A 15329-nucleotide genomic window follows, 5' to 3' on the forward strand; every position below is an offset into this window, starting at 1 on the left:
TACTTGGTTGTAGTCTGAGGTGTGGGGACCAGTCTTGGACTGGGAGTTGTGGAGCTCAAGAAGAATGGGGCAATGCTGAGGCACAGTGGAGGGAGGCCACAAGATAGGAAGAGACACGGAAGCAGGGGCAGGGCATGGGGGCTCTGGTGGACAAAGGAGAGAGATTTAAAACTGCAACCCTGGGCATCACTATCCTACCCTAACCAGTGTGCAGCTGTGGGCTTGAGTGTGATTTCTGGGACCCTCAATTGGTTCCTCTCTTATTGATTCCTGTAAGATGGGAATCATGTGCCCCTGCTGAATTCTTGGGCAAAATAATATACTCATAAGCCAATAAAATTTGGTTTTGCATTGATAACCGAATATGGGGGCTGAGAGAGAAATCATCTGACCCCAAGAAGATGTGCTGGGAAGCTAGACATTGAGGTAAAGAAAACAAAGAGAACCAATTCTTTGAGGCCCCCTCTCCCTCTAAGCCAAATGCTTTACACATGTTCTCCTCACAACCCTGATTTTACAAAGGAGGAAACTGAGACTCAGAGACTGGGTGATTTGCCCAAGGTAATGCAGCTAGTAAGAGGAAGAACTGGGATTTAAACCCCCATCAACCTGGATCTAAACCCAGGGCCTCTGCCCTGAACTAATCATACTGCTGCTGTACAGAGCCAGAGGGGCTGAATGGGCACCAGTGGGTGGGAGTGAAGTCCTGCATTGAGCTACTTACATCCACCCTCTGAGCCTCAGACTCCCCCTGCATACCAGACATGAGCCCTAGAGGGGTAGGGACATTGAGCTCATGGAATCAAGCCAGTGTGATTGGGACAGGGCGAGTGTGCAGTGGTTGCTACCTCAACCATCGGGGTGTGAATCGATTGACACAACTTCAGTCCCCCAGACAGAACGAGCTGAGCCACAGCCAGACAGGAGCAGTTGCTGTTTATTGAGACACATCACAGGCACAGGCAGGCTACAGAGATGTGGGTGGGCTCAGAGAAGGGACGAGTCTAGTCTGGTGAGAGATGGAGAAGGTTGGAGAGTCTTCTGGGACTACTTCCAACTTCCTCCTCTCCTTGCCCAGCCTGTCCTGGACCCAGAGCAGATGGGCAGAGGCTGTGAGGGAAGCCAAGGTAGCCTGCAAGGTCCAGCCTTCTCCCAATGGCCAGAAGGTTACCCCAAATCACCCACACACATCACTCAAGCAGGTGACCCTAAGCTCCCTTCTCATCCCACCCCACAACCAAGGAGAAAACCTGGGTAGATTCACACCCTTCGTCAAATGAGAATTGTGTGCAGAGTGTGGTATGAAACACCCTGAATCTGTGGTCCCTTGGGCTGCTCGTAAGAAGGTGCATGGGGAGGGGCAGCAGAAGTGGGTGAGTGGGACAGGAAGAGGGCCCCCAGCTGGCGAGACTCAGGGGCTAGTACCTCCGACTGGAAGTCTTCACCGTGGTGGTCTTTCGCAGGATGGAGGTCCCCCCAGAGACAGGCCCTCCCTTGACAGTGCTGAAGCCCACACTGGTACTGAATCCACCCTTGCTGACTCCACCACCGCCACCCAGGGAGATGCCACCCCCAAAGCCAGCCGAGCCACCTCCGCGCACAGTGGTGGAGTTGCCAGTCACAGCTGCAAGGGAAAGGGTCTGGGTCAAGAGGGGCAACCATGTCAGGAAGGGACTAGAGGGGCGGGACAGAAATCAGGCAAAACCAATGGGAACTGGATAGAGAAGCCCAACCAGGAAGCTCACTCTAGGGCCCTGTGCACTTGTCCCCAGAGGCTCAATGGAGGGAGTACACTTTTGGGCAAGTACAGGTTAGATGAACAGAGCAGAGTTCTGGGGCCAGGCCAAGGGTGGGGCAGGAACTGCACAGCAAATACTCACAAATGCTGACTGCACTGGGACAGTCTCCAGACATCCTAGGGGAAGCAAAAAGGCCAGGACAGGGTCAGTGATCACAGGAGCCCAAGTATAAACCCTTTCCCTCCCTCTCCCTTTACACTGGACTAGCTCGTTGCCAGGGTCCACTGACAAAATCAGAATATATAAAGGCACATGTTGTGGCTGTGCAGGAGCCGTGGACTTCCCACCAGGGGCTGAAGCCCACACCATTGGGGATGCAGAGCCGACAGCAGGCCCTCCATCCCGCTCACCCCATTCACTTCACCTGCTCCCCATGAGCACCGTGGACAGCAGTCCAGCTTCAGACAAAGCCCACCATGAACAGCACCCTGTTCCTGCCCACTTCTCTGCCTTCTGCTTTCCCCAAGGAGAAAGATGCCTTTCTTTCAAAGTTTCCACTGGTGATGGAATCTGGGGTTGGAAGAGCAGGCTTCCTTCTTACATGGCTGCAATCAGCCCTAGGATTACAGATTACGGTGCCATCCCATATAGGCAGCAGAGACAGGAGCACAGGAGGGAGCTCTCCCTGGGCAAATTAGGGGCCCTGTGCCCTGGGGCCCCTACCCCTCCACCAGCATCAAGCAGACTACATGAGCTCTCCATAGCATGGGGCTGGGGAGCCCTTCTCCATCAGGCACGAGTGTCACCACCTGCTCTCCTCGCTCTCCAGCAGCTTGCGGTAGGTGGCGATCTCCACATCCAGGGCCAGCTTGACATTCATAAGGTCCTGGTAGTCACGCAGCAGTCGGGCCAGGTCCTCCTTAGCCTGGTGCAGGGCTGCATCCAGATCCCCAAGCTTCTTCTTAGCATCCTTGAGTGCAAGTTCTCCTCTCTCCTCTGCTTCCGCGATGGCTGCCTGCAGCTGCTGACACTGCCCAGGGGAGAAAGGTGTTGGGAATACCCTCCATCCTAATCACCTCTCTGCTCTCAATCCAGGCATCACCATCCCCACACTCTTCCCAAACCAACTCGGAAAGAATGAAAGGAGAAACGTGCGTATGAGAGAAGAGATACTGTTAGACAGCAAGATCAAGTAGCAGCAGTAGGGAAGCCCTTAATGATGTCTTACCAGTACTGTAGAAATGTAAAAATAAATGAAACAACCTCACTATCAGCTAAATGCCTTATTCTGATCTGCAGGAGAATTCACACTTTTAGCCATACCTTCAATAGGATCTGTGACCTGGATCCTGGAGCCCCAGCCTCTTTTACTCTAACACCTGGAGATGGACGGATCAGTCTCCTAAAGGAAGTTTTCCCACCTGCTCTACTGCTCATATGCTGTATGGTCTTGGACAAGACCCTTACCCTCCCTGGGCCCATTTCCTCCCCCTGTAAAGAGAGTACATTGATCTTGGCCCAGCATTTGAGTTGCACCATCTATCAGAAAAGGAGCATCCCTTGCTCCTCTGGACAACAATGAGAAGGCCCTGCAGCACTCCAACACCCAGGCCTGAGCCCAGGGCCCCCAGGTAGGGACTCACCTGCTTCTTGGCTGAATCCACCTCACTCTGAAGCCTCTGGATAGTGCGAGTGAGCTCAGCAATCTCATTCTTGGTGTCCCGAAGGTTGTCTCCATGCTTCCCAGCTGTCACCTGCAGCTCCTCATACTAGAGGCCAAAGGAATAGCAGTGAGTAGCAGAGAGCCCCAGCCCACATGGGTAACCACTGGTCCCAGAGCCTATCCTCCCTACTGGAGGCTCTTATGGAGGCTCAGCAGATTCAGTCCCCAGGAGTCCTAGGCTCTGCCTAGCCCAGGCCTCTCCCAGTAGAGGAGGTCTGAGCCCAAACCCAGCCCCTGTGCCTGAACCAGCCACTTTCTCACCTTAGTCTGGTACCAGGCCTCAGCCTCAGCCCGGCTCCTCTGGGCAATCAGCTCATACTGGGCCTTGACCTCAGCAATGATGCTGTCCAAGTCCAGGTTGCGGTTGTTGTCCATGGATAAGATGACATTGGTGTCAGACACATGGGTCTGCGCCTGGCTCCGCTCCTGAAGAAATAGAAACAGCTGCTACCACAACCCCAAACCCATGCCCTGGGCAAGCAGGAGGGAACAGACGACAGGGCCCCCAGATGGCACCAGAAGGGCCACTCCACTTCTCAGGCTCAACCTTAGAGGGAAGCCACACTTGAGGTTTTATCTCCCCAGCTGTGAGATGATTTTGCTTGGTTCTGGGAATCTGCGGGCCCCTGAGAGATCACAGAAGGAAGGGAACCTGTGCTTCCTGCCTTGTGCTGTTTCCTGGCACTGAGCACACTCATGGTCCTTTTAATCTTCAAATCATGGTGAGGTAGCAGGCCCACAGCTGTCCTGTAAGTCGCCTTAGAGGATATGGGAGCAGCCAGTGCCAACCATCTAGCTACCTGTACCCCACACACAGTGGTCCTGACCACAGGCATGTGACAGTACATAGTTCAGAGTTAGACAGTTAATGGGCACTAACTCATCTTGTGCTCTTTTCCAACCACCTGGAGATCAAGTAACTTGCCCCAAATCACAGACCAGTAAAAAGGAGACCAATTTCAAACTTCAGACATCTGACCACAGAAACTGCTGTGATGAAGACTAAAATAGAGATAGATTTTTAAAAGATAGAAATACAGATAGATAGATAGATAGATAGATAGATAGATAGATAGATAGAATGGTTAATTCTTTCATTCTGTTTCAAAATCTCAACCACCCAAATAAAGGAAGCTGGTAGAGAGTGGATATATTCCTCCCTTGAAAGCATTCATGTGAGAAAATCCTGGGGCTCACTAAGGAGTTAATGTGATGAGAAGGGGATGTTTCTAAAGCTAATACATAAACTAGTACAACATGAGGCTACACAAATAGATGTCTGTTCTCTCTCCCTGATCCTCTATTTTCTAAAAACTCCCCTAGGAATCCTGTTTCCTGAACTTGCTCACAAGTCACTGGTTTTTGTTCCTTAATCATCCTGCCCTTTAAAAGACTGTCGTGTGAAATACATATGTCCAGCCAGGCACAGTGGTACACAACTGTAATCCCAGCTACTTGTAAGGCTGAAGCAAGAGGATTGCAAGTTCAAGGGCAGCCTGGACTACATAAAGAACCCCTGTCTCAAAAAGGAAAAAGACTTCCCTCAAAGGTAGTGAGCTCCCTGCCACTAGAAGTATTACAGTACAGTCATGACCACCTGTCAGGGGTGTCATAGAAAGGGTTCATGCACTGGGAAAGTAACTTTGAGCCTTGAAGCCCTTGCCAGTGCTGGGACCAATGATTCTCTGATCAGTTCATGTGAAGTTCAACCCTCTCACGTTAGTCTCCAACATCCCTTCTTCTATGACCTACCCAACACCCCACCTAACCTCCTGCTGCCACCTGAAATCCCATCCATGCACTCTGTGCATTTGCTACTCTATCCTCTCCTCCATCACAAGAGGGGCAGAAAGAGAGAAGAGTGGCTAGAGCCCAGTTCTGGAGTTCAAGAACAGAGTTTGAATTCTGACATCACCTCTGACTAGCTCTGTGACCCTGAGTTACTCTGAGCCCAAGTGCCCTTGACTATGAAGTGGAGAATGTAAGAGAACCTACACTGTGGAATTGCTGAAGGAATTATACAAGGCTTGGCCCAGTGCTTGGCCCATCAAAAGCACTTAATACTTGGAGAGCAGCATTATTTAAAAAGGGCAAGGTCTCATCTTTTACCAGTTAGGTTACACTGATGAACTCAGGTCAGACTTCCATGGAGAACCCAAAGTGTTGTATGCAAATGTATGCAAATTGCCCCATCCACACTCCATCTTACCATTTCATAGAACTGCTGCAAGAAGTCAATCTCCTGCACCAAGGCATCCACTCTGCCTTGAAGATCCATTTTGGCCATGTATGCAGCATCCACATCCTGGCGATGAGGGAGAGAGGCAGATGTTCAGCCCTCCGGGGTCTCACCTCTTTCCCAGTCAACCCAGTGTCCTAGGGCCAAAGGACCACCTTTCCCAATCCCCAACATCCTGCTCACCTTCTTGAGCACCACGAACTCATTCTCCAGAGCAGTACGCTTGTTGATTTCATCCTCATACCTGGTACACAGGGAAGGCTCAGGCCGGGCTCAGCCCCATTCTGCCTCTTAGGCATTGATCTCCCTGAGCTTTAAGTAAGCCCAGATGGGAACCCATTGCCCAAGGACACCTTTGGGAAACAGTTCTTTGGTGCAGACAACCAGTTAAAAAACTTGGGGTACTGCCTTTATTTAAATAGTCTCCCCCACCCACCCCCACTTCTGTCTCCCTTAGGCAGAAGCTTTCTTTCTCTCAATAAATTTCCTACTCTTAAAGTAAATAAATAAATAGTCCCTCTTCCCACCCCCATTTGAGGAAAGAAGCACAGAATTTGTGCAACAAATAAATTGCACAATAGCAGTCAAGAGCAGCTATGCCTTTGGATCAGAGCCCTTAGGAATCCTCCACAGGAGCCAGAGAAGATGTGCCAACAGTGGTTAACCTTTGCATTCACTTACAACAAGCTGACCCTTAAAACAACCACTCCTCCCCACCCACTTCTGCTAAGACTTCAAGGTGTAGAAACCACCAATGTGGAGTCATGGGAAAAGATATAAAAACTGTGCCCTCAATTTGCAAATATAAGTACACGTACATCCACCAAGCACAATGTGCGAACCTTACTTGGAAGCTTGACTCATACTGTATTTTTTGAATATATGACATCTATGGACAATTGAAATTTTGAAATCAGCTGGATATTTGATGATATTGAAGAACTGCTGTTTTAAAAGTTTTAGGTATGAGGATAGCTTTGTGTTTATGTCTTATTAAGTCAGACAGATTAACTATATGAATATATCTAGAAAAAGATTTGTGAATCAAATGATATGGTGGCTGGGATTTACTTCAAGACAATAAGGAAGGACAGAAAGGAGGGAGAGGAGAGATTGAACAAGACTGGCTAGGAGTCAATGATTATTTAAGAGGATGTGAAAACATGGAGGTTCAGTATTCTCTTCTCACTGCCTTAAAAAAGATTTAATTTCAAGTAACAATACACAACATGCCAGTTCTCCAGGCAGTAACAGACCCTCCACCTAAGCCCCAGAGGGAACCAGTTCTGACTATGCAGCCCTGAGGTGGGTCCCAGGACCTTGAGAATGGGGCGGCTCTCCTCACTTGTTCTTGAAGTCCTCAAGGCCATCTTGCACATTCCTCAGCTCCGTGTCCAGCCTCCCCCTCTCATCCAAGTGCCTGTCCAGTATCCTCCGCAAGTTGTTCAGGTAGCCCTCAAAGAGAGGCTCAGGGTTGAGTTTCGTGACCCCCATGTTCTGACCCTCCTCCTGCAGCAATGCCCACTTGGTCTCCAGCACCTTGTTCTGCTGCTCCAGGAAGCGCACCTAAACCAGAGAAAGAAGGGCTGGCAGGCAGGTGTCATTCTTGGCCACAGAGGGGCCAAGGGGAGCTTGGCCAAGGGGAGCTTGGCCAAGGGGAGCCACAGAGGGGATCACCACCACCCCAGGCCAGCCTGACAGGAGCAGTGCAGCGTCACCTACACATTACTAGGGAACAGACTCCCCTGGAATGACAGTTTCCTCTGACAAAGAGGGCTCTGAAGATAATACACATAAAAGCCCAGGCTTGATGGGTCTTGGAGACCCCTCTGGTCTCCCTTTCTCAAACTGTTCAGAATTTCTGAACTCTAATTCTGCATCAAAATCAACTGCTAAAAATGTTAATGATACATAAAGAGAGAAAGAAGAAATGTGACGATGTTGTAAAATGCTAAATCTGAAAGAATATACAAGACTGTTGTACAATTCTTGCAACTTTAAATTCTACATTTTTTTCAAAACTAAAAAAATTTTTCAATCACTTTTGCCCAGATCTTCCTTCTATAGACTCAGAAGGAGGCATGTGCATGGGCACATGCACGCGCATGCACACACACACACACACACACACACACACACACACAAGAATTCTCTGCTCAGACAGGGTTTTGAGACACCAGACACCAAGCTCTCACACCCCCGGAACCCAGGCTGTGATTCTGCAAGCATGAGAGGAGATTTTGCTTTTTTGACCTCTGAGACAGTCCCACAAAAGAACCAAAAGTCACCAGGGGAGAAGGTGAAGAGATGGGCGGGGCAGATTTCTTCACCCTCTGCTGTCCAATCTCCCAGTCCCACCTCTGCAGCACCCCAACCTACAGTGATGTCACCCAGATCTCCAAGGGGCAGGTGCATCTCTCGGTGCCAAAAATCGTGGCATTCAAAGCTGAGCTCTCAGTTCCACTATGCCTTCAAGGACCCGTATGATCCTGGGCAAATCACTTGGCTTCTCTCGACGTCAATTTTCTAATCCTAAAAATGGGTGCAATATCATATATCCTGACTCCTTGTAGAACTCCAGTGAGTATCACATGAGAGAGGGACTATGAATGTTTTTTGTAAAATCATGAATCCCAGAATCAAAGTATGATTGTCCACCAGACATTCCCAAGCTAGGTAGAGGCCTAAGAGCTAATGTGATCAGAACACAAGTGGGATGGAGGTTTGGAGGAACTTCCCGTTGTTTCCCCTTTCCCTGGTCCATGTCCAAGCTAAGAAACTCAGTTTGGGATAGACAATGATGAGAATGGTTACTCTTCACCATAGCAGGCTGGGAGTGTCCTGAATCCTTTATTTGTTTCCAGGCCAAATATTGCTTTCTGGCATTATCTATCTTGGCCTGAGAGAACAGGGCCAGACAGAGCCCAACCTGCAGGCTTGGAAGCATGTTGGACTCCTGAGGCAGAATTACCCCAGCTATAAAATGATAAAAAGTGGTAAGGGCTGCCACACTCAGGAGTACCTGGAACAATCCAGTTTTAACTGTAAGATGAGGCTACTGCATAACCATGTTAACTATGATCATAGGAAAGACTCCACCATAGTCAAGGTGGGCATGGCCAGTGAGTAGATGGAGATTCACCTGCATTCACAACGAAGACTCAGAAGATGGTCCAGGTCATCCACACCTCAGGCTCCAGGCTCAGGCTGACAGAGATCAGTCATTCCACCAACCCCACCCTGTGTATGTGAGCTAGAACATCCTCTGCCTGGCCCACCTCCCTCAGAGAACCTGCTTCCACTCCAGGGCACCACTCATGCCCCAGCCCACCTTGTCGATGAAGGAGGCGAACTTGTTGTTGAGGATCTTGATCTGCTCCCGCTCCTGGGTGCGTACCCGCTGAATCTCTGGGTCTATCTCCACATTGAGAGGGGTCAGCAGATTCTGGTTGATGGTGACTTCCTGGATCCCACCAGGAGGACAGACGGGACCAAATGTCTGCCTTCCAGCACCCAGGCTTCCGTAAGCCCCACTGCTGTGGCCAAAGCCTCCCAGAGCCCTGCCTGAAGAGGCCACACTGACTGAGATGCTCTTGCTGCCCCCCAAATTATAGAGGCTACGGCTGCCAAAACCACCTGTGCTGGGACCACGATGGACCCCACTACCAGTGCCACCGCTCCGGGACATGGTCACCGAGCTGAAGCTGGTGTGGGTCCTACAGCCACTCCCTCCACTTGCTGAATTAGAGCTGAAGCCTCCTTTGGTGGCATAGGTTTGCCGAGACATGGAGGACCTCATGGCTGTCAGAGCACCAGAGCAGACTGAGAGTAAGAGGGAGTGCAGTGAGGTGCTGAGCCACTAATGGCCTTTTATCTTTTCCTAGCTGGGCTGGCCCCTGGGCTCTGAAATACACACCCCTGCCCCATCACCCCAGGGAGGAAAGATGGCCCCTCCCAGCCATCACCTGTGCTCTAGAGCTGTGTGAGCCCAGTCTGTTTGGGGCAGGGTGCCACCTTCCCCCCCTCAGGCTCTCATCACTTGGAACAGGATGACACAGGCTCCCACGGCTACCTCCGCCACCCAGTGGCTGGCTTGGTCTCCTCCCACCCAGCCCTGATGGCCGCCATCAATGCAGCTCTGTTCTGTGGGGTTTGTCCCAGGGTCCTGTTGTAAGCCAAGGCCCCAGGGCTCAGTGCTATGCAAGTGGTAGGGGAGGGAGCATTGGGCAATGGGCTGCTGGAGAGACAACCCAGGCTTGCCTTAGTCCCAGCCTCCCAGCTCACAGCCTGCTGCCTCCTAGCAGGGCCAGGGTTGGGGCACAGGTGATAGCATGGGCATGGGGATAATCCATTCCTTCATCATACACTGGCCAGTGTCTTCTGGGTGAAGACCCTGAGGACAAACTGGATTCAGGGACAGAAGGAGAGCCCTTGTCCAAGCAGGGGTCCTAGGCATATGATGAGGAGGTAAAGAGGCCTAGGGTACTCAGAGAGAGCTTGGGAACTGCAACCACAGCACACTTTCTCCTGGGGGCTGACAGGAAACAGAGAGGGCTTCAGTCACCAGCTGAGACCCGAACCTACTGCCCTATAGTGGAGTCTCACCAGAAGGATTGCCACTTTGGAGACAGCCAAAGGTGAGCAGAGGATACCCCTATCCTGGAAAAGATGTACAAATCCCACAAGTACATATTCAACAAAAGCTCCAAGAAGTCCATGATGTGTCCCATCATTCCCCTCTTCCCCTGCCCTCCAGGAGCCCAAATGCTTGGTTCAGAGGGGCCAGAGTGTTCCTTATGTCACTTGCTTCCTGCCTCCTGCCCATCTCAGGAGGCTGAGACCAAATACAGCCATGGCAGAAACAGAGACTATAAAGGTAGGGCTTCAGAAGACTGGGAGGTGACCTAGACTCTGGCCCTCCTTGCTTCCTTCAGCTTTCAGCAGGAAAATGGCCCCGGAGAGGACAGACTAGCCTCAGGGAAGGAGCACTTGCTATACCTCAATACACCCCATCGGTCTGGATCTGGGATGTTCAGGCAAATTGTCTCCCCCAGATCCCAACACAGAGGCCTGGGACCCCGACAGAGGCGGCACCCTCCATCAGCCCAGGAAAGGCAAACAGAGAGAGAACCCTCGCCCATCCCTGAAGAGACTCAGATCCTTTCTGAGGGCTAGTGGGAGGCTGTAAGTAGCTTCCATTTGCTTGAAGAAGTTGAAACTGGCTCCCACAAGGGATAGGCTGAGTTGCATTCACAGAATTATTCCCTCAGTCCAACAGGTTGTCCTCACTGCTTGGAGTTAGGATTTTGGGCATTTGGGGAAGGTGGGCTCAGAGGTGAATCCTCACTGAGCTATGTGTCCTCAGGCAACTCTCAACCTCAATGGGTCTCAACTCTTCTGCCTCAAAGAACAGCCCATCTTATATGTCTTTCACAAAAAAAACGATAGCCTGAGATCGTGGACTGAGCCATCTCTTGCCACCAACTTTTGTCTCCTCTCCCAGGGCTAGGATCACTTTCTCACCCTCCCTTATCTCTTTGTGGGGAGGGGTGTGGGAGGGAGACAGCTGAGTGGGGCCTTAGCCTCTGGGGTGTGCTATGGGTCCCTGGGCAAGAGAGTGATATCAGGCCTCTGAGTCACCAGGCGGCTGGGGTGGTAGGAGGCAGGCCTGTAAACACAAATACACCCCACCCCAAAGACACATTCACACACTCACATACACAAGTCACTCACATATTCACCAAGTGCTCTGGCAGGATTTGTGTTGGGAGCTGGTAACAGGTACACAGCAGCTCAAGGTCACTCTCTGACGCACACTGTTGCTGCTCAGAAACAGCCTCCTTCCCACCCAGCCAGACCACTCCCCAGCTCAGCCCTGACAGGGTTACAGTGGCCTCTCAGCCACCTCCAGCCCTTTCCACTCTCTTCTCACTCAACCTCAGACCCTCTTTCTGCAGATTCTTAATGGGAAATAGTCATAAACCCAGAGCTTTGACAGGCTGGGGCAGAAGGATCACAAGTTCGATCCCCCTCCTGGGCAACTTAGCGGGACCCTGTCTCAAAATGAAGATAAAAAGAACTGGGGATGTGGCTCAGTGGTAAAACGAACAACTCTGGGTTTGATCCCCAGCATCAAAGCAGAAGGGGGAGCACTCAGACTTTTTTAATTAGTAGAGTTTATTTAAGCAGTTATAAACAGAACAAAACAAAGTAAAACAATAAATGATTTTGCAACCCAGACAATCCTCAGAACAAAAGCAGGCTTAGAGGACTCCAATCAGTTACCCAATCTGACACCATTTATGGGAAACAGAAGTGCACTGTAGAGGCAGCTTTATCAGTTAACTGGTTACAGAGCATCTTATGATCACCTACTGCTCATCTGCTACAGCAGCATGGAGTCAGTTCGGTCTGTTGGATCAATGACCACCCACAAATATTATTCAAGAAGCCCTAGGAGGAGTGGTTTCCTCCCCTCTAGTCCTCCATGGTAAAAGAGAGCTGCACATGCTGCTGCTTGGCACCAAGTGGCCCAGGTCTAGAGACTGTCACTTGCCCAGAGTCCCTTGCAGCTAGCAGGACACAAGAGCAGAGGAGATTGAATCCTGTCTCCACCACAGCGAAACGAATGGAACAAAGCGGCTGAAAACAACATCCAAGCCCCTAACCTGGCCAGCCTGAGAATGTGGGCCAGCCTGGGAACTGAGAAGTACGGAAGACATGAGGTGAGGAGCCCGCTGAGAGAAGTAGAACTTTCTAATCTAAGAATCCTTGCTGTTAGTAGGCATTTATTGGCCCAATTTATTGGCCCAGGTTTCTCTTCCACACTGGCTGTGCTCCACCAGCCCACCGTAGAGCTCTAATCTACCCTTCTCTCACCCTGCAGCTGCCACCTTGCCCTCTGCTCCCAGTCTGGTTTACCACAAAGAGACACAGGCTGGAGATCAGAGCAGGAGAAAGATTGGGGATTCGTCCCTGATTCTCCTCTACAGAACTACAGCCCCTACAAGGGCTCCTTCTTCCACAGCTCCAGCAACTCCATTAGCCATTCAGTCCACTTCTCTTCAGCTCTACATGGTATGGCCCATTAGTCCTGATATTCCCAGGACTGTCCTTGTTTTGGCACTGCAAGTCCTCTTGGACTGGGACAAACTGGGTACAATCACCACTCTAGAGCTGGTTCTCCATTGTTGATCTCTGGGCTCCAGGTCCTTTATCAACCCCCCCACACACACACACTCACACAGTAATCCTTTCATTAAAGTCAATTTAACTCTCTTGGGCCCTCACTTCCAGGATGACAAAGAAAACAAGTAACAATGGCCATGCCAAAAGGAGCCAGGGCCACATACGATTCACTGCAGAAATCAGTGCATGCCCCAAGACAAGCCATTAAGAAGCTATGTGGCAGATGTCACAGCCATCAGGCAAGTGTTCATGACATCTGTGTGCCTCCTGAACTGTAAGCACAGCTGTGCTCCTGCCCAAGTTGTCCATTCACAGCAGAATGCTCAGGAATGGATCCAGTAAAGCCCGTAAGGACCAAACAACTCTGCCCCAATGCAGACCCAAAGGTGCTACCTGCAGCCCCCACCAAAGCCTGTGCAAGGAGCCGAGCCTTTGAAGAAAGACCCTCAGTGCTTTCTTGGAAAAAAGCAAGACAGAACATATCCTCTTTTTGAAAAAAATCAATTTATTTGAACTATTTTGGGTGGATTTATTTCCTCCAGGGATGCTGACTAGCACAGTCCGACGTAACCCTGTGAGGAAGGTATTGTTATAAATCTCTACTGAAGAGAAGGACCTGAGCATGGGGAGGTTAAGTCACTTGATCAAAGACATACCACTGGGAAATGGAAAGGCTGGGATTCAAGCCCAAGGGTTCCAGCTGTGGGTTCCTGTTCTCAGCCACTCACGTCTCCTTCACACAAGGCTGAAAGCCTTCTTCTTGGATCATTGATGGAGAGCCCTGTGGACCTAAGCAAAGGACTGCCTCCCCACTATAGCAGAGGAGGAATGGCATGACCTCCCCCAGCCCAGGCTATGGAGCTAGGATTATGCCAGGACCCCACCCAGGTGTGTAAAGGCGGGAGGAAAGAAGAAAAGGCAGAAGCCCACACTGCAGTCTAGGTGGGTGGAGAAGGCCCTTCTCCCAGCCCCTCCCAACCCCGACCCTGACTCCCACACTCCTGTCTTCCTGCAGTGCTTCCTGATAAGAGAGGAAAAGAGGGGACGTTTCTAGCCTCTTGTTCAGACAGGCCTGGGGATGGAATGGAAGCCAAGGGAGAAGTGGGTAGGAGGACAGTTTCAGCTTCCAGGCACCAGCTGGGCTGAGATGCCCTTCCGGTGCACAGAAGTACCTGCCCAGAGGTCCCAGGCTAACAGAGGAGCTGAGTTCCTGGCCAGAACTTGACAGAGCCCAGGATGGCAACAGGTGCAACCAGATGGGGCTGGGAAGGGTCCAGCAGACATGGAGAATCAGGGAAGATTTCCAGGAAGGGAAAGTTTTGGTGCAAACTTAGGAAGAAGAAGCAGAGATAAAGGGTACCTCCTGCCCCAGGTCAGAACTAGAAACTGTCATGTCAACTGACAAGTGAAGAAGTCACAAGAGTGGCTAAAACAGGGGAGATGGAGATGGAGAACATACCAAGAGTACAGTAGGAGGCTGGAAGGACTCCTTTGTCAATCTGACTAGGATCTTAGTGAGATGGCATGGGACATGCTAGGGAGAACAGGTTGAGGAAGTACACAGCTTTTGTTTTGCTAGGTGAGGTGTGAGAGCCAGGGGCAGAGCTGAAATACTGGAAAAAGGAGCAGAAACACTGCAAATTACTGTAGGGAACCTTTGTCTCTGGCCTGTGGCCTCTCCTCTAAAGGATCCGTATTGAAAGGTTATGCTTAGCATCTATGCCAAACTGTTAACCTGCCAGGACATTTCTATCTGGGACTGTAAGGGCCAGGTTCAGCTTTATAAAGGAAAAGTGGTAGAGATAATAGAACCAGACTGCTAACTTGGACAGAGCTGGCACCAGAGTGTCCCAGTAATGGAACTGGAAGAAGAAATACAACACAAAAGGACCTTCTGAAAATCTGCATTTCCCAGCACAGAGGATCTGAACTACTCCCAGGAGTCTTCTGGCCCAGCCACTGAGAACTCTGAGACAGGAACTCTGGCTCCCATAGGTAGGGTAGCTGATGCTGGAGACACCAGAAGTAGGCAGGGTGAGTAAGACATTGCACGAGCCTTTCCTGAGAAACCCCAGTCCTAGCACACAGCCTCAAGTATGGTCCTCCCTGAAAAGTTTGTGGGCAGGAGAGGGGAAGAGGGACAGAGATGAAGAAATACATACCCAGGAAGAATGAGTGCTGTGTCATTTCGTGGAAAGCTAGAGTAACAGAGGCCCAGAGAGGGGAAAGAGGGCAGGAGGGGACATCCCTTGGCTCCAAACTCCAGCCCTTCGTCTGAGTCTTGGGCTTCTGCCCTCCTCCTAAAGGACAATCTCTGGAGTAAGGTGCAGTCTGCCCAAGTCAGCCAGCAGATTTTTCTAGCTCGGCCTAGAGGCTATGCAGAGAGGAGAGAACGTGGTCAGCTGGCTGAGGATGGGCACCATGCACCATGATGGGAGAG

At 50.7% G+C, this 15329-nt stretch overlaps 1 protein-coding gene across 1 annotated transcript; it reads right to left on the reverse strand.

Moving 5' to 3' along the window:
* Positions 1-921: 921 nt before the first annotated feature.
* On the reverse strand, positions 922-9524 carry Krt79 (keratin 79). Its single transcript, XM_010609266.1, has 9 exons — positions 9033-9524; positions 7047-7267; positions 5885-5945; positions 5672-5767; positions 3724-3888; positions 3383-3508; positions 2549-2769; positions 1881-1915; positions 922-1624 (listed from the first exon to the last, which is right to left on the reverse strand). Exons 1-9 carry the CDS (start codon positions 9498-9500, stop codon positions 1419-1421), a joined length of 1599 nt encoding a protein of 532 aa, XP_010607568.1. The 5' UTR covers positions 9501-9524; the 3' UTR covers positions 922-1418.
* Between the last annotated feature and the right edge of the window lie 5805 nt (positions 9525-15329).

Source organism: Fukomys damarensis, unplaced genomic scaffold (genome assembly GCF_012274545.1).
Source record: "Fukomys damarensis isolate Sample0158 unplaced genomic scaffold, DMR_v1.0_HiC HiC_scaffold_15, whole genome shotgun sequence".
NCBI classification, from domain to species: Eukaryota; Metazoa; Chordata; class Mammalia; order Rodentia; family Bathyergidae; genus Fukomys; species Fukomys damarensis.

Bases quoted from the DNA above. Each gene is read 5' to 3' on its own strand.
- Krt79 (XM_010609266.1), bottom strand. From the start codon at position 9,500: ATGAGGTCCTCCATGTCTCGGCAAACCTATGCCACCAAAGGAGGCTTC. The intron at 7,268-9,032 runs GTGGGCTGGGGC...TCTCTGGTTTAG, and splicing joins TCGCCTCCTTCATCGACAAG to GTGCGCTTCCTGGAGCAGCA. The intron at 2,770-3,382 runs GTGAGTCCCTAC...TCCCCTGGGCAG, and splicing joins TGGATTCAGCCAAGAAGCAG to TGTCAGCAGCTGCAGGCAGC.